The following is a 25,604-nucleotide window of genomic DNA, read 5'->3' as shown; positions in this document are numbered from 1 at the left end:
GAGGAAAGGCTCAGTCTGCAGTTGTCACCCAGACACAGAGGACACAAGATGAGAATGTTTCACTGTTAAAAGTATGGCTAACACAGACAAGAACTATGGGTTAAGATGTAGGACTTAGTTAATAAGAAGCCTGAGCTAATAGGCCAACCAGTTTATAATTAATGTAGGTCTCTGTGTGTTTCTTTGGGACTGAAAAGCTGCAGGACTGGGCTGGACAGAAACCTTGTCTACACTGTCAGACTGAAAGAACAAGATGCTAAGTGTGTAGGGGACCTGTTTCTGCCTCTGCATGCAACCATGTGAGTAAAGTTCTTAGAGGTAAACACAACAATAAAATACAAAGTGACCAGATACCTGGAATTTTGCTTAATTCAGTTGGGGTTGTGGGAGTGGTGGGAAGAAGTTGGGCATTGATGGGAAAGGACCCCAGGAGCTGCTTTATGTAGATGTTGCAGGGGAGGGAAGAGGGTGTTCACTAGACTGTTTTCCTTTCAGAATGTTATATTTTTTCATAACAGTGGTTGAATAAGACATGGACATTCTCACTGCTCTGTTGCTTTGAGACAGGGTCTCTAGTCCAAGCTAGCACAGACCTACTATTGCTAAGTAGGTAAGGATGGCCTCGAACATTGATCCTCCTGCTGCTTCTTGGTAGATGACACGCACCACCACACCCTCTTCTGCTGTGGGATGAGGTGCATGTGAGGCAAGCACTCTGCCGAATGAGCCACACCCCCAATCTCTCTACTGCTCTGCCAAAGCTTCCCTACTCCAACAAGGTACCCGGGTGACACACAGGGACAAGAGTCTTGCTTACCTGCAGCTGATGAACCAGCTCAGTGGCTTGTTCGGGTGTCTGGAACTCCTGGGGCACCCTGGTGATGGGGTGGGCTAGAGAAGGGTCGTTGGCCAGGGACCTCTCTCCACTGCTCATCAGCACCTCTCGGACAATTTCAGCTGGTGACTTGAAGATTAGGGGTCTGGCAGGGCCTTGTTGCCTGTTCTTGTTTCTGGACTTGGGGGGTCGGTAGTTCTCATCTTTGGGAAACTTCACCCGGGGTCCCACCTTGGAGAAGTCGGGGAGTGGGTAGTTCAGGCGTCCCCGGCCATACTTGAGGGCATGTGAGGAAGAGTGGTCAGCCAGAGTGACTCCCTGATTGTGCTGCGACACAGCTTTCTTTACTGCCCCACGCCGAGTACTCGGGGGGCTCATGGAGCCGGTAAATCGGGAGGGCAGTGGCTTCGGTGAGCACTTAGTTCTCTGCCACGTTCGGTCCTCAGGTCGAGAGCTGGGCAGGCTGGTGATTTCTCGCCCCCATGTGCCTGCAGAGCACTGAGGATTCCGGGTCGGTGCTGCTAAGGAGTCCTGGAATTCCGTGGGTGTTGCCAGAGCAACGCCATCTCCGTTTCTGTCATCTGGCTGTGGAAGGTTATGGCATGGACTTTGTGACAGGGCTTTGGCCAGTGTGTCAGGTTGGGGGACATCAGGGTCTCCTTCCCAGGTGGAATCAAGGCTGTCACTAGGCTGACCGAGACTCACGGTACCACTGCTCCAGGACTTTGCGGGGCTGCGTCCAACAGGTGGGTGGGCTGTGGGGTGCTCAGCAGGTCTGTGTTTGCTACCTAGTTTGATAGAAGCCACCCAGCCTCCAGCTGGCCCCTGCTCTGGAGCCACAAGGCTGGAATCTCCTGGGTCTTCACACTCCGGCTCCGAGCAACTCTCTTCAGATAACTCCACCTCAGGTCTTCCAGGGTCCTCATACAGTTCCTCTTCAGACAGGTCCAGCTGTTGATTGTGGCTGGAGAGCCAGGGCAGAGGCAAGGTGGAACCCTCTGGGCTGCTCACATCATCAGCTTCAGTCTCTGCAAAGATAAGTCATTCATTGCTGAGCATGTCTTGGCTCTGTAATGTCACCTGAGTCACTTCATGATCTCTTGATGTGTAGATGGCAAGAACCTGGACACATTCCACAGAGCTAGGTACTCATATGACTCTTCCCTTGGTTACCTCAAAGGTCCTCCGAACTCAAGCCTCTGACTGAGTTTTCCCAAAGTGTGTCCCATTTCCAGAAATGGCAACACCATCCCATATAGCGGGTAAGGCAGAGCCTGGAGGCACCTTGGTCGTTTTCTCTCCTTAGCCCTGACTCTCTCCTGTCCTGCCCCATTTGCCTCCTACAGAGATTTCTGCAGACTCCTGCATTCATAACTGCACTTACGCCTCCTACAGAGATTCCTGCAGACTCCTGCATTCACAACTGCACTTACGCCAATGTCATTTACATTTCGACAGATGCAATAACCACTTAACCATCTCCTCCTCGGCCCTGTTCCGCCCCCTGGAATCACATCACATCTCCCTATTCTTCCCAGCACAAAGCAGAGCCTTTTCTGGGGTCCTGGGGTTCCTGTGGTTCCAACACCTGTAACCCCACTGACTCTGAAAAGTACTGTGCTTGCGTTCATCCTCCACTAGAGTCCTGTCTCCTTCCTTTGTTTTGTGAACTATTGGTCCTTCGGGCTGAACCTCAATCTTAACCTTACCAGGGAAGTTCAGAAGCTCACGAATAAGGTCAAACTCTCCCTCTGCAGGCTCTCACAGGCCTGGAGTCCTCTGCATCATAACTCTGATTGCAGTGACAGCTGTTTGTTTGGTTTGGGGAGTATTTTGTTTACATAGGTCGACAGAACTCTGCAAGCTTCCCAAGGCCAAGGGTGCTTTTGTGCGCTATTGCATTTGAAGAGCAGGTGCTCAGTACTGTTTCTTTACAGAGAAGAAAGAAGGGGAAAGATAAAGTGTGCAAAGGTTCCAAGGAAGAGTAGCTGTTGCAATTATGATGTAGTAGGTACAGCATTCACCCCATCCACACATCCTGTCACCCTGCCATCCATTCATCCATCCATTTGTACCTAGCCATCACCTAGCCCTGCATACATAATCCACCCACCCATCCATCCTTTCAAGCATCTGCTTATCCTTTTAAGAACTTGTTTACTCATCTATCCAAACATCCATCCATCCATCTATCCAAACATCCATCCATCCATCCATCCATCCATCCAAACCATCCATCCATCCATCCAAACATCCATCCATCCATCCATCCAAGCATCCATCCAAGCATCCATCCAAGCATCCATCCAAGCATCCATCCAAGCATCCATCCAAGCATCCATCCATCCATCCATCCATCCATCCATCCATCCATCCATCCATCCACCTATCCATCCATCCATCCATCCATCCATCCATCCATCCATCCATCCATCCAAACATCCATCCATCCATCCATCCATCCATCCATCCATCCATCCATCCATCCATCCATCCAAACATCCATCCATCCATCCATCCATCCATCCATCCATCCATCCATCCACCTATCCATCCATCCATCCATCCATCCATCCATCCATCCATCCATCCATCCACCTATCCATCAGTCCATTGATCCTTTCAAGCATCCATCCACCTACCCATCCTTTAAGGTATTCACTTTTCCACCTATTACCCAGCCATCATACACACATACATACATACATAAATCCTGAAGGCAGTCATGTTTACTGTGTACCTAGCTAGTCTGATCTGTCTGGAATAATCCAGCTTTCCATGAGACACACTAGGTAACAGTCCAGACTGTTCCAAAGGGAGCTGGAAGACTTGCTGTGCTCTTCCCCTTCCTCCTGACACTGCATATCTCTTAGCTACTCAAAACTGTGTTTACCCAGTCACTCTGTTTTACAGCAGCACATCCAAAGCTGTTTAAGAGCAGTCCTGGACCTGGAACTCAGGCCAGGGTCCACCGCCAGAGGCCACGCAGGGACTGCACTCACTCTGTGCTCGTCTGGTCCCTGCCTGGAACCGTGAACAAGTCTAATTTAAACTTGAGGCTTGTTCCACAAAGAGTTGGAGTGGAGGGAGGGAAGTAGCCGTTACATCATACCAAGTATCTCTTAGGAAGAGGCACCTCTGCCTATTGCCTTAAACATCTGCCTTTGTGCCCTCAGAAATTATTCCATCTCAAAAATATACTCTTTTTGAGAGACCAGGAATATAGTTCAGCCTTGGAACATTTGCAAGGCTTGTAGAAGGCTCAAGACTCAATTTGTAGTAACATATACACACAAAAAATAAAAAAGAAAAACAAGAAAATAGCTCTCAAGTAGACAGCTGTGGCAGGCACAAGTGGTTTCTCTATGGTCCGAGGGTTCTAAGGGTTCTAGGGATTTAAGGGCATCCAATGTGGGTATATCCTATTCACAATCCAGTAAAGGAGCCACCACACATCAAGACACCTCTGTTCCCAATGCTGTCATCATGCCCATTTCACAGGTGGGGAAACCAAGGCTAAGGAGGAGAGCGGACTTGCATGGGAGAAGCTGAGAAGTCCCTCCAAGCTGGCCTCTTGGCAATGGGAGCAAAGCCTTTTAGCAGATGAAGAATGTCAACATTTCCTCTGCTGACTAGGGTTTAGAAGAATCCTTAGAACAAGCCTAAGCCCTGAGCCAAGCAATTCAAGTTACCAAAGCCAGAACGGTGGTAAGTATGCAAAGGGCTGGATGGCATTCTTTTCTGTGGTGTGCACCACAGCACAAACCAGAAGCTGTATCCTGCAGGGCAGGAGAAATCGGCCCAAAGGATTATGGGAGAGCCCCACTCCACGCAAATCCTAGGAGAAACTTGTGGAAGAATGCAGAGAACGGGCAATAAAGTTCCTAGTTATTGAGATAACAACAAAGCAAGAGACAATGGAGTAGTCCAAAATATATTTGCACATTCATATAAACATTTCCACACTGGAAAGGCATCTCATCAGGGAGGGGTAGAATAATGAAGTTTTTAAATTTACCTCTTATTTGCTTACATTTTCCAAAATGCTTGGTATATTGTGCAATTTAAATGTTAAAAAATAGAATTTAAGTAAGGGCTACAAAGATACCCTAGTTTCCCTGCCTATGCTAGAAGGGAAGGATAGAGTTTACTTCACCTTCTCCAGAAGACTCTTCAGATTCCTGCGGGTCTGGGGCCCACCCCAGGGGTGGTGGGTGCTCCTGTGCTCGGCGGAAGTCTTCCAGGAGCTCAGGGCTGGTGGCTTTAGGAAGGGACGTCTCGTTTCCCCAGCCCTGGTCACTGCTTCCCTCTGCATCTTTTTCCTCAGCCCAAGCCCAGCGCTGCCTCCGGGGTTCTTGTCCCAGGCTTGGCCCAGCCCAGTGTGCCTCTGTCCCTGAGCTGGCCATGGGGCCTGGCCTAGCTTCACCTGGGCCACTTCATCTTCAGTAGGCTGAGCTGCAGCTGGTCCAAGTCACAGGTGGCTCCTCTCAGCAGCGGCCATCTTGCCTGTGGCCTGATGAGACACAACCAACGGATAAAGTCAGTCCTCAGGGTCTCTGCCATCCATCCAGGATCCTCAGAGGCAGGTAACCCTCTGCCTGTGACCTTGGGTGACTCACCGTCCTCATTTGTCATCAGTGAGGTGAGAATTCCTCTTCCTCTAGGACACAGCCAGCACACTGTGCAAGCGCCCCCTAGACGCCAGCTACTGTCACTGCACCAGGCTGACGGCCTGCTTACAGCATTGACAGCCTAAGGGAGGACATGCGCAGATTAGCAAACAGTCACTGTCCAAGTGAGGAGTGACAGATGCCCTGATCGCATCACCTCAAGTTCAGGAAGCCAGGGAAGACACCATGTGGTTTCCTAAGTGGGGAGTGGGGAGCCGATTCCAGTGCCCAGACTAATTGAAAGCAGGCATGCATGCAAACACAGCTCCACACATGTCCCGGCAACCCCACTCAACACTCAGGCATCTGTCCATCTGCACGGAGAAACAATTTGTGGTCTGTACATCCAACAGAGTATTATTCAGCTGCAAAGGGATGGAGTTACAGCAGGAAAAGGAATGAAGTCCCACCATGTGTGACAATGTAGACAAACCACCGGAGGGCTGTGCTGTGAAAACCAGACACAAGAATCCTGTGTCTGAGTCCCAGGGTTGCACTACTCAGACCAAGTGAGTCCAGAGTAGAAGGGGACCAAGGGCGGCCGCCACAGTGATGCTGGGGAGCTGCTCAGTGGGCATAGGGCTTCCTTCGTGGGTGAGGGAAATGTTGTGAACGTAGAGACAAGATGCATCCGTGTGGTTATGCTAGGTGCTGCTGAGTGGTTAGTGTCATGTTATATGAATTTTGTCTTAGAAAGAGAAACTAGAGCTCTGTAGGCCGGGGGTCCTGTGACTGGCAGCAGGGAGCGCTGGCTGGTGGGGAGGCCAAACCCAGAAAACCTCTCATGACACCGTCTGTAGCTGCATGTGACGCTCAGGCAGTGGAGAAGGCCCTCTTTGTCACAGTAAGTCAGGATGGACAGCCTGAAGCGCCTGGCAGCGGGGAGGGTGCGCCTCTTCCCGTTCTCTCTCCATCTCTAACACTTCCTGGTATTTCCTCTGTCAATCACTGTGTTGAGCCCAGGAAACTCAGCCTCAGGACAAAGGCACAGGACCTAGGAGCTGCCAGCCCCACAGTTCTCAAACCACCCGACTGTCCACACTTGGTTTATATAAAGGAAGGGAAATTGAGGCCCAGAGAGGAAGGGCCTTGCCCAGAACAGTTCAAGAATGAAAACTAGTCCGACCTCTTGGTAGCACCCTGGCCTCTTCTCCAGGACAGCATGGCTCCCCAGCCTTTGGACCCTGCCTTCAATACGTAGCTAGGAAAAGTCATCAGGCAGCTATTTCTAGACTGAGTTCCCCAGAGATCAGGGCTGCGTGGGAAAGGCTGGCTTCACAAAGGCCAGCAGTGACAAGGGCCAACCCTCTCTGAGTTGTGACTCTGGCTTTATGGATGGGGACTCAGGGCTTCTCTGCCTGCCTCTCAGCCAGCACTCCTCTCTGTCCCAGTTCCTGTAGAACCCCACATCTCCTGCCTTCCCATCTCATGGGTAAGACAAGGCTCAGAGCACAGTGCCTCAGCCAGGATGGCCTGGTCAGCAAGTAGGATGACAAGAGGTCAGTCCTGGTCAGGCTCTCTTCATTGGCTTCATTTGGTTTTGTAACCACACATCCTCAACAGTAAAATCTGCACACCTCTACCTCTAGGTCTAGGTTTATCAGTGTATCTGCATCATCAATGTACTCTGTGTCCTAGAAAGACTATTTTAAAATGACGCAATCGAGAGCTGGTGAGGTGGCTCAGCAGCTAAAGGGACTTCTGCCAAGTCTGAGGACCTGTGCTCCATCCCTGAGATCCATATGATAGGAAAGAACTGACTCTCAAAAGTGCTGTGACCTCTACATGCATGCACAAGCACACACATGTGTAACAATTAAATGTAACGTTTAAAGGGATGAATAGAAAAATTCTTAAGCTGAGGCTGGGGAGATGGCTCAGCAGGCCAAATGCTGGCTGTATAACCCTGATGACCCGAACCACATAACAGCTGAGTGCAGTATTGCAAGCACCTGTAATTCTGGCATACCTTGAGTGTGCATGAGAATTCTCTAAGCACTCAGTCTATGTCTGCAGGATCCTGGCTCAGTGGCCCTGGGACAGTGCCTCAGAATCCTTAAATCAGGTCTACAACAGGGCTTCTCCCAGCTTCTGGTTCCCAGTGTGAACGTGTGGGCAGACAGAAGGGTGCAACCACATCTTGCCTCCTTGCAACGTCTCTGCCGAGGAAGGGCTGTGGCGTGTGATGTTCTGACTTTTGGAAGGTTATTTTTCACCCCCTCAGTCCACCGCAGAGCGGCCTGACCAATCACAGAGACCTCTGCATGCGAAAGAGGAACAGCCTGTTTTCTGCAATGACTCAGGGCAGAAATCTCACTGTGCTCAGCGGAGTCTGCACGTCACAGGCAGCAGCAGTCACTGGCTACAGTTTTGCACCCATCCCTCAGGAGCCTCAACCTGTGAGCGTTTCCTGAGAAAGACCTCAGTCTTTTGTGCAAGCCACGGCTCTCAGTGCCATGGAGACTGGGCCCGGACAGTCAGGTAGTCAATCAATAAACATACATCAATGCCAAACAGTGCCAACCTCAGGAAGAGATGAAGCTGCAACCAGGTAGTAGACTGAGCATCGGGCAAGCAGAACCCAGTCCTGGTGTGGCTGCCACTTGGCACATGTGACTGGCTGACTATTCCTCTCTGTAAAGGGGCGAGGTGGTCACCTAGTCCAGCTACTGCTGTGCCCATCACCCTGCTCTGGTGAACACACTGGCCTGAGATGAACCAAATTCACTTGGAGGTTCTCAAGTCCTAGGATACAGAAAAGAGTAAGCTTGTCTACGTCCTGCCCACCAAAAAGGACATAATCCAGAAAAGCCACTGAAGAAGGAAGTTTGGGGACAGTTTTAACAGACCAAGCACATCTAGGGGGGATGAGGAAGGGCATTCAGGACAGAGGAACAGCACAGACAATGGCAAGGAGGCCTAAAAATACAGGTTGAACTTCAAGGAGAGCTGAGGGCTGGGTCGTTGAGTGCCACAAGCAGGCAGTGAGGCGGTGGCCACCATCACAGGCAGCAGTGGAAGCTGGTGAAAGCGCTAGCTATGTTCTGCCCCAGGAGGGCCAGCTCCTCTAACCAAGGCCCACTAAGGTTGGGCCACTGGGCCTCCCCTGGTATGGCTACACAGCCTTCAGCAGTCTTGGCCCTCAAAAGCCCCATGCCAAGGACAGCCAGGGCATCTCTACCTTAACTTCACTCCAAGGAGGAAACTAAGGCAGACACCTAACGAGGCCTCACAACCAGGAAGTTCAGATTGGAGAGGAACACCGTGGCTTTTAAACCAAGGCAATCAGACATGTTGGAAGCAAGAGGGTGGCGGGGAGACCTCCAGATCAAGCTGCTGGGCCCTTCTAAAGGACTAGGCAGTAAGGCTCCAAAGCAAGTTTGGCTCAGTGGCAGGGCACGGGCCAGTGTTTCACTAGGAGTGGCCTCTGGACTGCAGTAAGCAGAGATACCCACTAAGGATGTTCCCAGCCTGTCCCTGACTCACTTAAGCAGCCAGGGATGAAGAGAAAAGGGGCCAGGCTTTTACTGACTCTTATCTTGCCCTACTTTAGGTCCAAACTGACCTCCTGGCCCCCAGAACAGCCAGACTCTGTCCCTGACATTATGTGGGGAGGGGAGGTGTCTTCTCCTGGCCTGCTCCTCACTCCTGCACATCTCCAGGGACCCTCAGCAATCCAAGCACTAACTGGCCGTGAGATAGGCCCACCTTGGCCACCGAGAGGGATCAACACTGGTCTAAGCTCACCAAGGAAACCAAATCAGAGCTGAAACTGGACACTAGCATCCCAGAGTCCACTCTGGCCAGGGGGCTGAGCTCCCAGAGCTGGACAGGAGTGGCCGCTGTAACTTCCTGGCTGGGCTGGGCTGACTGCCAGGGGTGTCCAGAGAGTCTATGACTGGCCCATCCAGAGGGAAGGCGGCCTTCCCCCTGGCCCTCCTCCTGGCTCAGCTCCTTACCTCACTTGGACTACACCACCATCCTGTCGGCCTGGGCTCAGGGGAGCTGCCCACGAGGTCTTTGTTTCAAACCTGGGGAGTCCCCTGCCTCCACAGCACCCTGGACCGCCTCCAGACTGCTCTGCCAGCCAGAACCGCCTCAGCTCACAGACAAGCATCGCTCCTCACTTCTCCCCGCCCCTGCAGCTGAGGCCTGGCCGTGCCTCCTCCTCACAGGAAGCGCCCAGCCGGATTCCCTACAAGTGTTTGTGAAAAGGAGGGGGGTTGCTTGCAGAGCTGGCGCCAAGAGCTTAACCCTTTGCTGGGCAAGTGTGGGGCTGCACTGATCGGAGACAGCTCACAGAGACTTCTGAGGCCATGGACTTGGGACCAGCGCAGCAGCAACCCTGCATGCACTGGAGGGTGACAGAAGTCCAGAGAGGCCAGGCACTTGGCTAAGGTCACATGGGATGCTGGACCTGGGGAGAAGCCTGCCGCCCCCGTGGGTCCTCTTCAGTCACCTATCAGAGCCTCTTCTCCCCCTTTGTAGGTCTCAGTGCCCACCTTAACAAGGGGACTCATACTCGGAGCTCATTCATGTCCTTCTGCTTTTAACTCTGTCCTTTCTACTAACACAAGTCTCATCATCTCAGGGAGGATTCTGGAACTTGTGTGGAGATAGATGCACCTGTAATGGAATTTTCCAGGTAACAGGGAAGAACTTGAGGATCAGATGAATGTGCCCTGGGGTAGGTTCCCCCTTGGGTCCCCAGGTCCCCTCGCTTCTGTGAAAGGTGTGTGATGGGGCACAGACACGCCACATCTGGCTCTTCACTCTATGGGGGAGTGTGTAAGAGTTCAGGTGTGCCTGAGGCAGAGCATGAGAAGCAGGCTAGTGACGTCCCAGGCAGCTTCAGGCTGCTTCTGTTGTTTCTGAGCCTGAGAACGTACAGACTCATGTAGGTTCCGAGCCCCAGCAGTTTCGGGTCCCAGATGTGGAATGTGCCCTGGCAGAAGAAACAAGGCCTGACAGTAACAAGCTGTGGAGGTGAGGACCATCAGGAAGGCATGAGTGGGGAGTCCACAGCCGCACAAGGAACCGGAAGGACCAAGAGGCAAGAGCAACAAGCCACAAGCAGGGCTGAGGCGGAACATTCTAGAAAGACAGCTGCAAAAATGTGAGAGCGGATGGGGTGAAAATGGGGTGTGTTATCAGAGGGCTCAGGTGCCAGGGAGAAGGTACAGGAACTGCCCCTCAGGATCCAGGCTGGATCAGAGCAGCCCAGAGGAGGCAGGAGCCAGGTATGCGAGAAGAGGTCACAGGATTTCCCAGAGCTTGCTCCTGGCTCCCCACTCTGCCCCTGCTGACCCAGGAAGACAAGTCAGGAAGCAGAAAAGACATGAGATCAACCCCCTGACATCCAAAAAGCCCTCAGGGGATGTCAAGGGAGTAGCCAGGCTAGGGGCCACCCAAGTGTGATGGAGAGAAGGAACCTTAGAGTCCACAGGCCAGGGGATTCAATGTCAGCCTCCCCACCTGCTCTGTGTCCTTGAACCATGGTTTTCCTTTCTATGAAACAGGGTTAAACACCCTTCACAGGGGCTGCTGACAGTTCAGTGATAGACGGCAAAGGACCCCAGGAGCTAGTTCATCATCACAGTTTCTACCCCGGGGCTCCTTAGGTGGGAGTCTGGTTTTCTCCAGGGGCTTGTGGCTCATGAATGAATGAAATGAAGGAAGTCTCTGAGGGCCAGCTGCCAGTGTCTGGCTAAGACAGTACCGAGCACCTTCAACTGAGTAACCTCCCAATTCCTCCATCCCTGTCCCTGCCTCATATCCACATCTGGGTGGGGTTCTCCCTGAAGCCCCAGGGTCTATGGAACAGAGCCAAATCTTGCCAAGCCTCCCCTGCTGCTCTGACGACCATGTGGCCCATTATGTGGGAGGCGGGCTCCCCTGACATCCTGTCACTCACACACCCACTCTCCCCCATCATTAACCCATCAGCACCAGGTGGCTGCTGCTGCACACATGCGGCCTTTTCAGAGGCAGTGGCTAGAATTTACTGTCCTTCACCCTGCCACTTGGGCCTTCTCCTTCCCCTCCCTGCCCTTGCCCACATGGTATTCCATAATGGAATACCAACCCTGATTTACTCAACCAAAGCCAAAGTCACAGCCAAACTGAGCTTGGACACAGCAGCATTCTCCTGGCCCCAGACAGGCCCACCCTTTATTTGGGTTCTCCGGCCAGACTGGGTGGCCCACCTGGCCACTCCCTCTGTCATGGAACTTGTCTACCACTTGGTCCCATTTTCTTGATTTTCCCAAAATCCACCAGACTCTAGCCCTGTCTTTCCCGTGTATCTTCTAGAATCTTCCTCACCTGGTTAGCCCTGCCCCTCAACCTCCAACAGCCTCACGGTATCTTCTCAAACACAATCTCCAAAACATAGTCTTATACAACTTTTGTGGACACTTGCCCACGTAGGAGGACAAACAGATGCTGCAGCCGGGCCCCTGCTTCAGCCTCTCACTCCCTCTGCACTTGCCTGTTCCAGTCCTCAGGCCCTCACTGCTCCAAGAAGATGCTCCTCAAGAGATTGCTTCCCAACAATCATGGTGCTTCTCACAGATACGCCCCTCTGTTCCCTGTTGATTCTGAGCTGCCTGCAGATCCAGCTCCTGCATGACCTTCTGGCGCTCACCAGGTGATGATTTAGCTCCTGCGAGGAGCCCCTGAGATACTCTCTATGAAGTCCCTGGTACCCAGTTTGGGTCGACACATGACAGAAACACCACCGATGCATTCTGGATCATCCATTGCACCTAGCCAGTGGCCCAGGCAGCTGTCTGTAGGTCCCTAGTAGTCATCAAGACTGGTGTCCATCTCACAGCTGAATACATAAGGTCCCTAGAGTCCACACAACTTTCCCAAGGCCACGAAGCTGGTGAACATGGTAGAGACTCAGAAACATGGGGACCTGGCTCCTCCCAATCAAGCCTAGTGCTCACCCCACCCAGCCTGTGGAGATCCTAAGGCCTGGGCACAGGAGAGCCCAGGGTAGAGCCCAAGGCCTAGGCTACACTTCCTCTGCAAAAGAAGGCCCTTCTCTTCCTTGAGGGCCTCTTGTGTGCTTCCTTAGCCTTCTCATGAGATGCAGTTAGTCCTGGCTGTAGAAGGGGACTGTTCATCCACTGCTTAGGGGAGGATTCAGAGGCCCAGAGGAAGACACCCTGGCCCTCAGCTGCTGGAGTACCAGCCTTCTGCTGTCTGCCCTGGCCTTGGGTCCAGACACTCTGTTGGACTTTTGCCCTCTCCTTAGCCATCCTACCCTCCCTTGATCCTCCTGGAGCCCTAGGGGTGCAGCAGAATCCTGAGCAGCCAAATCCTCTTGAGAAATCAGCATCAGCCACCATAGGAGCAGGGCTGTCACTCCATCCCAGACCCTCCTGGGTCCTGGCTCTCCTTCCCCGGGATGGTCACTTTCTCTTGCTGCCCAGGAGGCTGACCTTCCAGGTCAAAGGACACTGTGCATATGGGCAGAGGCAGATGCCACAGCAGATCAAAGAGTAATGGGGACCTGGCTAGGGACCTCTGACTCCCAGGTCACCAGGGAGCTCTGGATCTGGGGCCTCAGGAGATGGTGGCCAAGAGATTGGACAGACAGTTCAGCAGTGAAGAGTATTGCTGCTCTTGCAGAGAACTAGGGTTCAGTTCCCAGCATTTACACGATGGCTCACAACCACCTGTTCCAGGGGATCTACTACCATCTTCTGGCCTGTGTGAGTACCCAGGCACACACATGCAACACATACATACAGAGAAAATACAATGACAAAAAGAGAGAGAGAGAGAGAGAGAGAGAGAGAGAGAGAGAGAGAGAGAGGGAGGGAGAATATCTGAGGTGATCAGAGGGCCGCTGAGCCTCCTGGACTCCATTTCATTTGCCCACCCAGGAAGCCCCATTGTGCTGACGTGTGGTCACGGAGACAAGCTAAGACTTCCAGGATTCTTGGAAGCTGACTTGGCAAGTTCTTGCTGATAGACTCTCCAAGCCCCCGGTTACTCATCTGTAAGGCAGGGCACAGGATGACTCACCTGCCGAATTGTAGAGGGATGGCGCAGTGCGCACATTCAGGTGCTGGCACAGTGCCCTAGCTGACACCGGGTGCCGTCCTGGGAGCAATGGCCTCAACCTCAGTGTGTGGCCACATGGCATCTTCCTGCAAGACTTCCCCCAACATCAGCCCAAGTTCGGGTTTCAGAGGGTTACTATTACACTGTGGCTCCCAAAACAGCTCTGGGGCCAGTGACCCAGCTAGGAAATCTGTGTTTATCCTTAGCCATTATGGAGGGTAAGAAACGTCCTTAGCTTGTAAAGACAAGGGTTGTGAGGAGAGTGCATGCAGCCATACAGATGCAAATCTCTCAAGCTTTTTTCAAAGTAAAAATTTGAAAGTTCACGGTGCCAAGAATGCATTGCTAACAGTGAGGTTCTGCTGAGCACTTACTTTGTGTCAAATACCTTGTAAAAAGCCTTCCTAGGGTTTAGTTCTCATCCCCTAACCTCCGTACCAGCCCACGGAGCAGGGATGCCTCATCCAGTTTTATACGTGAAGAGGCAGGGTTTGAACCAGGAAGGCCAATCTCAGTTGTTTTGTGACTGAAGCAGACAGTGAGTGACAAGGCTGAAAGCAGCTTCGGAGGCCAACAACAGGGGATTGCTGGAATAGATTATGTGTGTTCCCAGCCGGGCAGTGGTGGCATTCGGGAGGCAGAGGCAGGAGGATCTCTGTGAGTTCCAGAGCAGCCAGAACTACAACAGAGAAACCCTGTCTCACAAACAAAAAACAAAAAAAAAATTATATTTGTTCTCAAAGGAACAGTTTTTAGCTATTCTCAGAAGGATACGGAATGATGTTTACAATCCGTGGGCTGAGGGTGTAGCTCAGTGCAGTGGGCACAGGGCCCATGCTCTGTCCCCACCAGCACAGACACACACGGGGCCTCCACCCTGCCTCCTATCTGCATGGCCACACTGACAAAATGGCCAGGCACTGAGTTTCTTTGCAGTCCTGACCCTCTGACACCCAGCAGCTCCAGCAGCTTCCCTTTCTCTGCTTCTCTAGGTACTGTGCAACATTTGAAAACATCACAGTGAAGAGGAGGCGCCCTGCTCCTAGGCTCGGCGACTCTGAGCATTTTGAGGCATAGCACACGTTCTCTGATTGGCTCCTTACAAGCAATGGTCATTTAGAAGACAAGGAAGACTCGGAAAGGCTGCACAGCTTGCCCAAAGTCACACAGCATTAAGAACATTCATAAACGTAGTGTTCCCCACACAGATTTATGCCTTACTTGAGGGGCTCCTAGACTTTGCGTCCCTTCCCCCAAGTTCTTGGTCCTTGGCTGTAGCCTCAGGAGCCCAGGGAGACTGGCAGCTGGGCACGCTGTTTGGCCTTGATCCCAGCTCCTCGCCGGAATAGGCTATGAGGTGACAGATGCTGGCAAGGGTTTAAGGTGGGAGAGACCCTGCAGGAGGGTCTGGCTTTAACAGTCCAGCTGGTTTGGCTGACCAGCCAAGATGGGGTTATAGGTGGGATGAACGAGAGACTAGAGGCTAAAACGGGAGGCCGTGGGGCAGGACTATAGGTCAGTTACACCTTGGCTGCTTTGCTCTGGGACCTCTCTGCTAACTTCCCCCACAGTCAGGGAACCTGGGTAGGTAAAAAAGCACTCCCCCCAGAGGTGGTCCTGAGACACTAACCATAACCATATTCTCCAGGCTTCCCAGGACACTCTTCCTCCCTCAGAGCCCACACCACCCTCCAATGCTCCAAAGCCTGCACAGGCTGCCAGGGGACTCTAAGGGCCCAGGCTTCTCTCTCCCAGCATAGAGACAGCTGTGGGAAGACGTTTGGCCACTTCAAGGTGAAAGGGCTGACCTTTTGGAATTCAGGTTCACACCACCTAGCCCAGCACTGGTTTCTCTCCTCTGAGCTACACTCTCAGCTGGCCATGTGGGTCTCCAAAGAGCGCTGACACACAGCACTCTCTGGTTCCCGCCCTGTAAGCACCAACACGCTGTCCCTGAATGCAGTGCTGGGGATTGCTGGGAAACATGGCATTCACTCCTGCACAACCCAAACTGAGACCTGCCAGCCCCAGCAAAGAGCTGTGCCACTCCAGCTGAGTGACTTAAACTCTCTGAACCTTAGACTGTAAAATAGGGAGCACAGCATCCACCTAGTGGCAACGCTAGGAAATGAAGTGACAGAATCTAGCAGGACTCTGTGCTGGGTTCTGGGGAGATGACAGCTTCAGCCGCCCCCACCTCACTACCTACAATGAGACTCCAGGAACACTGGCCCAAGGCAGTGTTCAGTGCATCAGCTATTATCACCAATATAAAATTATTGTTGGTATTCTGTTCTTTCTCCAGCTTCAATTTCTTTATCTCTAAAATTAAATGGGGATACTGAATAAAAAACTTCTAAGATGCTACCCACCTGGGCTTGAAGACGGCACTAGAGGGAATGTTGCCCTGCCCATTTTCTACAGAGGTAAAGTGAGGTGTTCAGAAGTAAATCCTGAAAGTGACTTCCTGCTGTACCTCTAGACCTGACAGGAAGGAGGCCACCTGAGGTCCGCGGGGTCTCTGAAGTGCCGCTCTGCCCACAGGGGTCCACTGACTGGCACAATGCGGTGCAGTTTCCAAGTCCTTCCCCACAGCAGCCAGCTGTGTCTGTAGAGTACCGGGCCCTCTGGAAAGCCCTGCCCTGGGAGCTGATGAAATCCCCTCTCAAGAGAGCCATGATCACGTGGTTTCGATGCAAACCAGCTGGCCTTTGGGAGGGAATACCCGCGTGGGCACTTGTCCCTCCTGTGGAACACGGGGACAGCCACGGGACAAACCCATACTGCCCGCGACATCAGCAGACTGCTCCTCACATCAGCAGGTCAAACAGACTTAGGCCCCCTTTAACCCAGCGCAACTACTCTATAACCTCAACAAAGCCGCCCAGCATCAAGCCCAACAACTCCAGAAGAACCTGGGAAATTCTTCGGGAAGTCTCTGTGTATATAGCCTTAACCTTTATGCTTCAGATTCAGCCTATTTATTCTGTTTCCGAGGCAGAAACAATGCCTCTTTTCACTGTAGCCGGCTCAACCTCTCTTCTCTGCTCTAAAATAGCTCGCATTTGTTTTCAGCAACTTTCCTTTCCAACTTTCTCAAACGCAGAAGGGCTTTTGATTTTCTTCGTCCTGTTCTTTCTTTCAGCTGAAGCCCAGGGAAGGAACGTCAGAGGTCTCATCCAAGATTTCACAGCAAGTAGGCTCTGGGTCTGCCTCCCTTCCGCTACAGGGCAGAGACCTGCTTCGCGCCTCCCTGCTGTGCACCCTTGGGTAAGCCGCGCCACCTCTCTGTGCTTCAGTTACTGACGGGTATCAAGTGGGGACTGACCCCATTTTGGCACTTCCCCCCGGTTCCTCCCACTGTGGAGACAGTTCACCCCTCGCTGCCCCTCACCCAGCCCGACAATATAAAGAGGTATAAAGAGGAAAAAACTTGCGTTAGACATCCAGGGACTGCGCGAAGCTCCGAGGCTCCTGGCCGCGGAATTGTTGCCTGGTGACCCAGTCTCACACAAATCTCAGAACAGCAGCGCCCCACCTCCCTGGTCACCCAGCAACAGGGCCACGCCTCCTGCCCAAACACCGCCTGCAGCCCCGCCAAGGATCAACCCCTGTCCCCAGGGACCCCTGCCCGGTAGGCGAGGTGCTTGGGCTGGGTGACAGAAGCCTACGCCCCCACTGTGCAGAGGTGGAGACTGAGGCCGACGGGGCGAGACTAGGGCATCCCATTGTCCTGGCGTCCCAGGGGTGCGTCTGGGTCCGGGATCTCGCGCTCCGGATTCCCGGAGCCAAGATCCTTTCCCTCGCACCCGCGTGGAGCTCCCACCTAGAGATCCGAAACCTCGCGGTTCCAGCAGGACCCAGTTCGGTAGCGCTGTCCGCTCCCGTCCCCATCCTTCCGAAGGGGAAACTGAGTCCCCGATGGACGACCTCCGAGTTCCCTGGCTCTCCCCTTTGGGTCTCACCTGCAGCTGCCACTGCGCGCCCTGGTTTCCTGGAGTTGAGCGGCAGACAAAGACCTCCAATCCGCGTGCGAGGCGGGGCGCGGCTGCTTTGCATAATGCCCGCAAACCGCCCGAGACGGCCGAGGGCAGGCTCCCTAGGGCGGAGCTTCTGCGAGATCCACCAATCATAGAGAGACTGACTACTTCGCCCGCCCCAGACTTTGGCAGTCGGCGGGATAAATTCAACTCTGGGCCGAACTCTCAGATCTGTTGGTCTGCATCTCCCTGTGCGAGCCTGCCAGAGCGCAGAAGGGGAAACTGAGGCAGGGAGCGGACGATGTCTGTGGGGTCTACGGAGACACCATGAGAAAGTCACCAAGTTTGAGGACGGAGATCTGCCGCTTCATAACTGTTGCAATAAATCGTGTGCTGATTGTGTGGTGTTAGGCTGCTGTGAGGAAGGCGGTGTTGCCATCGGTCTTCTGGCCCCGGAAGTCAGAAAAGAGGCCTGGAAATGTGAGCCAGAGAGGGACGAGGGAGAAGTGATGTCTTCAAACAATGGCAATGTGGAGTGTCAGACTGGCTTGGGCCAGTTCTGTTTATTACTTGCCAATGAAAAATAACAAAACTTCGAATTCAACACTGTCACTCCTGGGGGTGCAGAGGTGTGCAAATAGGCACATGGCTCCAGACCCTCCAAGATCTTAATCTATTTAACAACAGCCCCACTGCCCGTGTTCCCCCTGGACATGGCTCCCCCATTGCCTTACAGCCAGACACTCCCCACACAGACGTCAGCAGCAGCCACCAAAGAACCACTTGGGTTCCTGGGCAGAAGCCTCCAAATTATGTCAGCGCTGTGCTCTGCGTGCAAAGATGACAAACAGCTTGGGAGAGGGTAAGCGGCTTGCTCAAGGCTACTCAGCTGGGAGCAAAACAGACCGAATCTGAGAAAGTATAGACTCACAGCCTGTCTTTGTACTACCTACATCCAGCTACCTCACCTCACACCCACTGTCTTCCACAGAAGGCTGCAGGCAATTTACAGGCCAACCTGGCCCTCCTTTGGGCAGGCTCACATTGTAAGAACCCCCTCCCCCACATAACCTCTGCTAGGCTTCTTCATAAAGACATGGCCGGGAATGTCGGGGTAGGAAAGGCCAGTGTGCACACCATCTTGGAAGTGAGCCGTCCTGGTTAGTTTTTATCGCCAGTTAGACACAACCATGAATCACCTGGGAAAAGGAATCTTGCTTGAAGAGGTGCCATCAGGTTGGCCCAGACTGACCTGTGACCGTGTTTGTACAAGACTGTCTTAATTAATGACTGATGTAGGAGGGCTAGCCCACCATGGGCAGCACCACCCCTAGGAAGGTGAGCCTGGTGGTACAGAGCAAGCCAGTAAGAATGGTTCCTGCCTCAGGATGCTGCCTTGAGTTACTGCCATGGCTTCCCTTGGCTGTAACCTGGGAGATGGAGTAAATCCTTTTACCCACTAAGCAGTTTTTGGTCATGGCATTTATCAAGTGACAGAAACAGAAAACAGAACATGCTCTAGTTTGAACGTGAGCTACATCTCTGGAGTGGAGCAACATGGAACTCTCCTCTTAAAAGGTACTGAAACAGAAGAGACAATGAGATGTGGTGAGGGTTCCCCAGCGGGGACAAGGCCCTCTGAGATTCTCCAGCTATCCATGCCTCATGTTTTCCACAAGAAAGATGTCGGGGAACAGATATACATAGTTGAGGTGAACATCTGATGCATCCAGCCCCCCACACTGAATCCCTTCCAAGACACAAGTATGGATGTCTATCCTGGGGCTCAGGCTGATGAGGCTCTGAATTTGATCTTCCGAAGTTCACTGCCAAAGAATTTGGAGGTTTAAATTACACTGGAAAGCAGGCCTGGCTGCAGGTACTGGAGAGGTTGAGGCAGCAGGATTAAAAGCCTGGGCTAAAAAAGACTGTCTCAGAATACAGCCTAAAGAACTGGGCCTACAGCTCAGCCATGAGCTCAGTCTCCAGTGCTGCAAAAATGAGTGAATGCCATTTTCTTGGAATTTGGAATGTAAAAACTGATTAGGAATATACCAGTAGATCCTTTCAACAGAGCCAGGCTCAGAATTCTGGAAGCAACAGCACCAGGAACTAATCCTTGCCCTACTCTTTCATGGAACTCTGTCCTCAAGAGGTTGGACCAAGTAGGGAGCTGGTAAATTAGGGCCAGGAAAATGTGTCTGCCCTTCAGGTCAGACAGCAGTGACCTGTCTAACATAGTGACTAGTCCATGATCTTGCAGGCAGCCAGTAACAGCCTGGAAGCTCCATTCCAAACAAAGCATAAATTGCTGGGCTGGAGGAGGTGGGACCACACAGACCCCACGGGCAGGCCTCCCTGGGCCTGAGGCTGTCACCACATGGACACTGAACTTGTCACCATTTATTGTGCATTTCTGGGCTTCAGGTGTGGGGATCTGATCACTGTTGAGTCTACCCGGTACATCTTACAGGTGGAGACCCTGAGCACCAGTCACCTGACACACTTCCTGGGGAGCTGAGCTCAAGCCTGAGCAAAGCCCTCTGTAGCTGGGCAGAGGTTATTCCCTCATAGAGGTGACAGATCTTACAGGGAAAGGAAGGAGCAGCCATAACCCTGAGAGGGGCTGAACCCTTGAGTGGATCGGATGCGTACCAGCTGCCTTGGGAGAACCACGGCTTTTGTTTCTGGTGGTCTGCCTAAGTCTGAAAGAAAAGAATGGCCACTGAGATCTAAGTCTAAATCATTAATAGAGATTTAGAACCCGGGGAATTGTAATACAAACACTTTACCACTGAACTTCACTCCTAGCCCAAGAGCAGGATCTTGTACAAGACCATGGAACTGATGGCCCCCGCCTACCTCAGACAGAGCCCTGGACCTTCTGGTAAAGGGCTTGCCACACCTCTTCCACCAGACATTTTTATGACAAGAGGAAAGGGCTCTTGGAATGGTTCTCAGACAACAGGACAAGCTAAGTTTTACCACCTTCCCTGGCTGACCCTCTCCCCTGTGGCTGCTTCTAACCCCCACTGCCCTTGTATGCAGAAGCAGATGGGCCCTGTCAGGAGGGAGAGCAGGAAGAACCCAGGAGTCCACGTGGCTGTGGGCCTTGTGGGCCTGAGTGGAGACAGTTCTCTAAGCAGCTCTCCATCTCTGCACCTCCGGGATACTGTGTGATGAAGCTGAAGGTGCCCTCTGGGCAGTACCCTGTGCCGTGATCTCCTCTGTCCTCCCTCAGTGAGTCACTTGCCTATAAATCTGAGTTTCAGAGTTGGCATCCTGGATTGTCCACAAGATAGCCAGTCGGGTGTGTGTGTGTGTACTAGTGTATGTGCTAAGCATGTTTGCGTGGGTGCAGGTGTATGCTTGTGCCTATGTGTGCATTCTCATGTGGAAACCAAGACCTCAGATGGTATTTCTAGGAGTCATTCCTTGTTAAGACATGGTCTCTCACTGACCTGATGCTTGCGATGGAGCAAGGCTGGCTGATGAGTGAGCCCCAGGATTACCGTGTTTTGGCCTCCCCTGTGTCTGGATTGCAAATGTAGGCTACCATGTCTGGCTTTTTATATTGGTTCTGGGAATTGAACTCAGGTCTTCCATGACTGTATAGCAATTTCTTTACTGACTAAACCATTTTCCCAGCCCCAAGGTGTTTTTTTTTAAACATTCTGCACATAACATACTCTATCCAGGAGCATACCTGTGTGCCTTGATTTAAAAGTGTTAACTTCACATTACTTAAGCTGGTGTTTAGAATTCAGCCGACAGTGTGTAACAATCTAGGTGACCCATCCCTGCCATCACCCCACAAGGCAGCAGCACAGCACAGCACAGCACAGCACAGCACAGCACACTTGCCCAGCCTTGTTCAGATTTCTTTATTGAAAAATTAAAGTCATAAGCTCTGTATATAAATACACCGCACTGCTGGTCGCCTGCAAGGCCTCTAGGAGAGGCTGGGAGTGCAAGGGGAATGTGGGGTTTGGGGTCCCCGGAAGCACAGGAAGGGAAATAGATAAATAAATACCATGAGGACACTGAGCTAAGAGGAGGGGGTGCGACTGGTGTGAACAGGCGTGCTGGCGGCTCACTGTGGCACTGAAGGTCCCCCGGCAGGAAGCAGTCCGTGAGCCCTCCTGTGACATCACAACCAAGACCTAGGCATCTAGGGGTGGCAACACCCCCATCCTTCCCTAACAGTTTTATTGAGCTCCTACTGTGTTTCTGGCACACAGATTCTGGCCAGGGGACCAGGCAGGGTGTGTGTGTCAGGGTGACATGGAGAGTCTGCCTGTGACCCTGTGACCCTGTGACCCTGTCCTGCAGTCCCGATCTTGGCTCCATCCCTAGAGCATCACGTTGAACTCAGTGACCAGAAAGTCGATGTAGTCTCTCTCCTTGGTCTTGAAGGCCTCAGCGATGATGCGGGCCGCCTCTCTGTGCTCCTTACCCCGAAGTGCCAGCCCGTTCACTTCCAGAATCACGTGGCCCACCTTTAGCTGCCCACAATTATGGGCAGAACCTCCTCGCTGCACAGGGAGACACAAGCGGGGGTCATGTGGGTACCTGGTTTTAACCACTAAGAACACCCACTCCGATAAACAGCTATGTTACCAACTTAGAGTCCACAGTCCTGGCAAAACTGGGGTCTGCAGAACAAGAGGAGGAAACTTCCCAAGTTCTGGGCCAGGATGGAGTGAGGGTGGGAGAACATGTTCCTGCTAGCCTGCTCAGACAGAGGGGCACTGGCTCTGTCTTGGGGTTCTGTGTCACCTCTCTTCTAAGGGTGCCAAGAAAGAGCTCTTTAAGACAGGGAGACTACACAAGGGGCACCTTGAGGACATACCTGAATTGTGACAATCCTGGGCAGAGGCTGGCGTGTGTTGGCACCACCCTCAATGGCGATGCCCAGTGTGGCTGCACTTTTCCTTACACGGACTAGAGTGGATGTTGGCTCCAGGAGGCCAGGCTGCAGGTGGGAGAAAGGTGGCCTTGAACTCCTCAAATATGACACAGACTAAGCTAAGTACCTGGTGTCCCTGACCCAGACTGCTGGTGTAGCAGAGACTCGAATCCCAGGCCTGAGGGACTCCAGATTCCTAGCACCATGACCCTTCCGGATCACTCCGGCAATGCCCCCTAAGGGCCACACTCTAGGTGTCTCCGGATTCCCAGGGCCGTCCATCCTCCCCCACTCACAGGTTTATTGGCGCCCTCTGTGGTCCTCTCCGTCCGGGGCAGTTCCTTGCCACTCTTGCTCCTAGTGGACGCTGCCTGTCCGCCTCGGCCCGAAGTGCTGGCCTCTGTCTCCCCAGCGTCCACACCACTGTCCTCACTTAGAGTCTGCCCACTGTCCGAGAGCTGAGAGAGTGTGGAGGCTGCTGCGGACAGACAGGGGACAGAAGCAGTCACGGAGAGTGCCTTGGGGAAGGTGATGGGGCTGGGGGTGATATCTATGGAGACTCACCATGCAAAGATAAAGGGGAAGATGAAGGGGTACAGGGGATGGAGGGCAGGGGATAATCCCCGCAACCAATCCCATCTCCTGACCACCTGATCTGCCAGCAGGGCCAGGTCTTCTGCCCAGACCCCAGCCATCGGCACACAGATTAAAACAGAGGCTAATGGGTCAGTCCTGCTCATAGAAGTGGGCTATTGCTTTGCTGCTTAAATTCACACAATGTCAATTTTTAATGATAGATATTTGAATTAGGAGGGTTTTTTTTTAAGCTCATAGTTACACAAGAAAAACATGGAGGGTCTTCCACCCTGTCCTTACCTCACCTCCCGTGACCACCCTGGTGTGAACTGACATATGGAGCCAAACATATCCCATTCTCTAGCCAATTAAGCCGCTTCATTCAGTGTAGTCACTGGACCCTGAGCTGGGGGCTCTTGTTTAACAATGTGCACTGTAGATCCTGGTGTGTTGGGTCTGAATCCCCAAGACTGGCTGTGCCCTTGTCCTAACCCTGGAGAGTGATACCCACCTGGGGTCATCACAAAGACCAGGAGAAGCAGTGAAGGGCACCCTGCTCCCACGGCCTGGTTCTGCCACTGCCTGCTGCATCTCAGGCTTCCCCTGTGTCAGTGTGGATGCTGACACAGGGCCGGTGGCAGGGCTCCACGAGTTAAGTGCAAGCAAGGCCTCTAGCCATTACTAGCTCCCACCATCCCTTGCCCAGTACATCTACAGAGGTGTGCTTGACAGTTGTTCCTCAGGGCAGGGATGCAGTGTTCATCATCTGTGCTGGAGGCCTGCCCTGGCCTGCCCCTGCCTGCCCTGGCCTGCCCCTGCCTGCCCTGCTTGCCCTTTTCCTAGGCTTCCCAGTGGGCAGGGCATAACACTTCAACCACAAGATGGCAGCAGAGCCCAGCTAACTACTGCACAGCCAGCGAGGCCTTCCTCCACATCCTCACTGGCATCCCTTAGAAAACAGGGGGTCCTAGACTGGCCTGTGCAGGAATCTAGAGGCCCAGTGATGGTCAGGGGCACAGTCTTCCAGAGGAGGCAGCGAGATGGACGCCAGGAGAAGGGGCAGGGGACCCTTAACTCCACCTGACAGTACCGTCTGTACCTACTCCGTATTACCAGGGGAAGGTGTCACTCACTCAGCCAGGGTAGTTGTGCAGCAAATGACTGGTCAGTGGCTGAAGTGGGATGCAAACCCAAGTCTTCATGGTGGCTTTGAGCCAGACCGCAGGCTGGCAGACCCTTCTGTAGCACGTGGCACTACCAGTCACCACGAGTGGCCCTGGGACCCAGAGACCTTCCCCTATGACACAGAGCCGGGCAGCCATACTCACTGCGTGTCTGGGGCAGGGCCCGGACTTCATTCACGTCAGGCTCGCTATCCGGACGGTGCACCTCCACCAAGACAAAGTGCTGGTTTGCGCCCACAGGGGCAGGGTGATCGGAGGACGATGGTGACGGAAGGCAGGCCCCAGCCCCTTGGGTCTCTGCAGGAGGGCTCTTCAGGTGCGGTGGGGACTGGACCCGAGGGAAGGGACCGATGGGATGCTGGTTAACCAGGGCCAGGTGGGTGTCCAGCGGCTTCCTAGGCCTGGGGTTGGCATGGGAGACGGAAGCATAAATGGGAGAGGAGGGTGAGTCCGGTGCTGAGGGGGGCCCTGGGGTGGGTGCAGGGCCCAGTGGTGGGCTTCGATTCTGTGGTGCTGAGAAGACAATGCCTGAGTGGCCAGCAGAAGACACAGGTGTAGGGTCCTCCCTTCCTGGCTTCCGTGTTTGGTCAAGTCGGTGGTCGTGATCTTGAGCCAATGGTGGTGGGGGAGGGGGTGGCTTGATGCCAGACAGATCTTCTGAGGGGGGTTTGACGTCGTCCTGCCAAAAGACCCAACAGGAGTAGAAGTCAGAGCCCATGGTGGCCAGACAGGGACAGCGAGCAGTGCTGGACCCGCAAGGACTCGGCCCCTGTGCCTCAGCTCCTGGCCACGCTCCGCTGAATAATGCATCGCTCGGTGGAAAACTGCTCCCTACATCTCAGCAGCTGAGGAGTGCCAGGATCCTGGCAGGTGTCTCTGGGGACCCACTTGGTTCCTTTGGGAATTGAAGTTCTTGGCGTCAGCAGGGGCTCATCACGAGTGACAAGACTTAATTGGAGGCAGGAGGAAGAAGATGGTAACACAAAGCAAGCATTTCCACTGCATGAATGATCTTGGCAAGTGGAGATGGGAGGAAGGGTGGAGGCATCTGCGGGCTACAGGGCTGTGTGGCCACGGACAGGGTGAGGTGCCTCTCTGAGCACAGTGCACCTAACAGCAGGTTAGCAGGGACGAGAGCAGCGGAGTGTACCACGTGCTGACAAGGTGCCTGAGATGCAGTGCTCCCAGCCCCTTTCCTTAGGTCAGTGTCCACACTTGCAAAGCTCTGACAGCCTTGGAGACACTGTCTCAAAGCTTTGACTACGTCACCCGACTCACTCAGGCCCCAGCTATGAGTGAGGTGCAGCGTTTTCACCTCTATGTTACAGAAGGGCTACACAGGCAACAGGGACGTGGGACTAGAATCCAGGC

At 53.1% G+C, this 25,604-nt stretch overlaps 2 protein-coding genes across 11 annotated transcripts in view; both read right to left on the bottom strand.

Annotated features, from left to right (window-relative positions):
* The window catches only part of Akna (AT-hook transcription factor), a 46,290-nt gene extending 28,721 nt beyond the window's left edge, over positions 1-17,569 (bottom strand). The window contains exons 1-4 of one of the 4 annotated variants that reach the window (XM_087904957.1): positions 9,465-9,632; positions 5,455-5,587; positions 4,992-5,348; positions 818-1,863 (exon numbers count right to left, since the gene is read on the bottom strand). In XM_087904957.1, the coding sequence (XP_087761083.1) occupies positions 818-1,863; positions 4,992-5,241 (1,296 nt within the window). In that variant the 5' untranslated portion in view covers positions 5,242-5,348; positions 5,455-5,587; positions 9,465-9,632. Of the gene's footprint in view, positions 1-817; positions 1,864-4,991; positions 5,349-5,454; positions 5,588-7,474; positions 7,636-9,464; positions 9,633-17,549 lie in introns of those variants that run through there. The other 3 variants (XM_087904958.1, XM_087904956.1, XM_087904959.1) reach the window with 3 other exon arrangements.
* Positions 17,570-21,432: 3,863 nt separating this feature from the next.
* The window catches only part of Whrn (whirlin), an 80,400-nt gene continuing 76,228 nt past the window's right edge, over positions 21,433-25,604 (bottom strand). For 5 of the 7 annotated variants that reach the window (XM_085686110.2, XM_087904950.1, XM_087904952.1 and 2 more), the window contains 4 exons: positions 24,378-24,912; positions 22,770-22,951; positions 22,417-22,539; positions 21,433-22,099 (listed from right to left, as the gene is read on the bottom strand). In XM_085686110.2, coding sequence (XP_085542236.2) covers positions 21,917-22,099; positions 22,417-22,539; positions 22,770-22,951; positions 24,378-24,912 — 1,023 coding nt within the window. In that variant the 3' untranslated portion in view covers positions 21,433-21,916. The remainder of the gene's footprint in view (positions 22,100-22,416; positions 22,540-22,769; positions 22,952-24,377; positions 24,913-25,604) is intronic. The other 2 variants (XM_087904951.1, XM_087904955.1) reach the window with 1 other exon arrangement.

The sequence above is a fragment of the Myodes glareolus genome, chromosome 3 (genome assembly GCF_982192425.1).
Source record: "Myodes glareolus chromosome 3, mMyoGla1.1, whole genome shotgun sequence".
In the NCBI taxonomy this organism is placed as follows: Eukaryota; Metazoa; Chordata; class Mammalia; order Rodentia; family Cricetidae; genus Myodes; species Myodes glareolus.
This window is presented reverse-complemented; position numbering and strand designations above follow the sequence as displayed.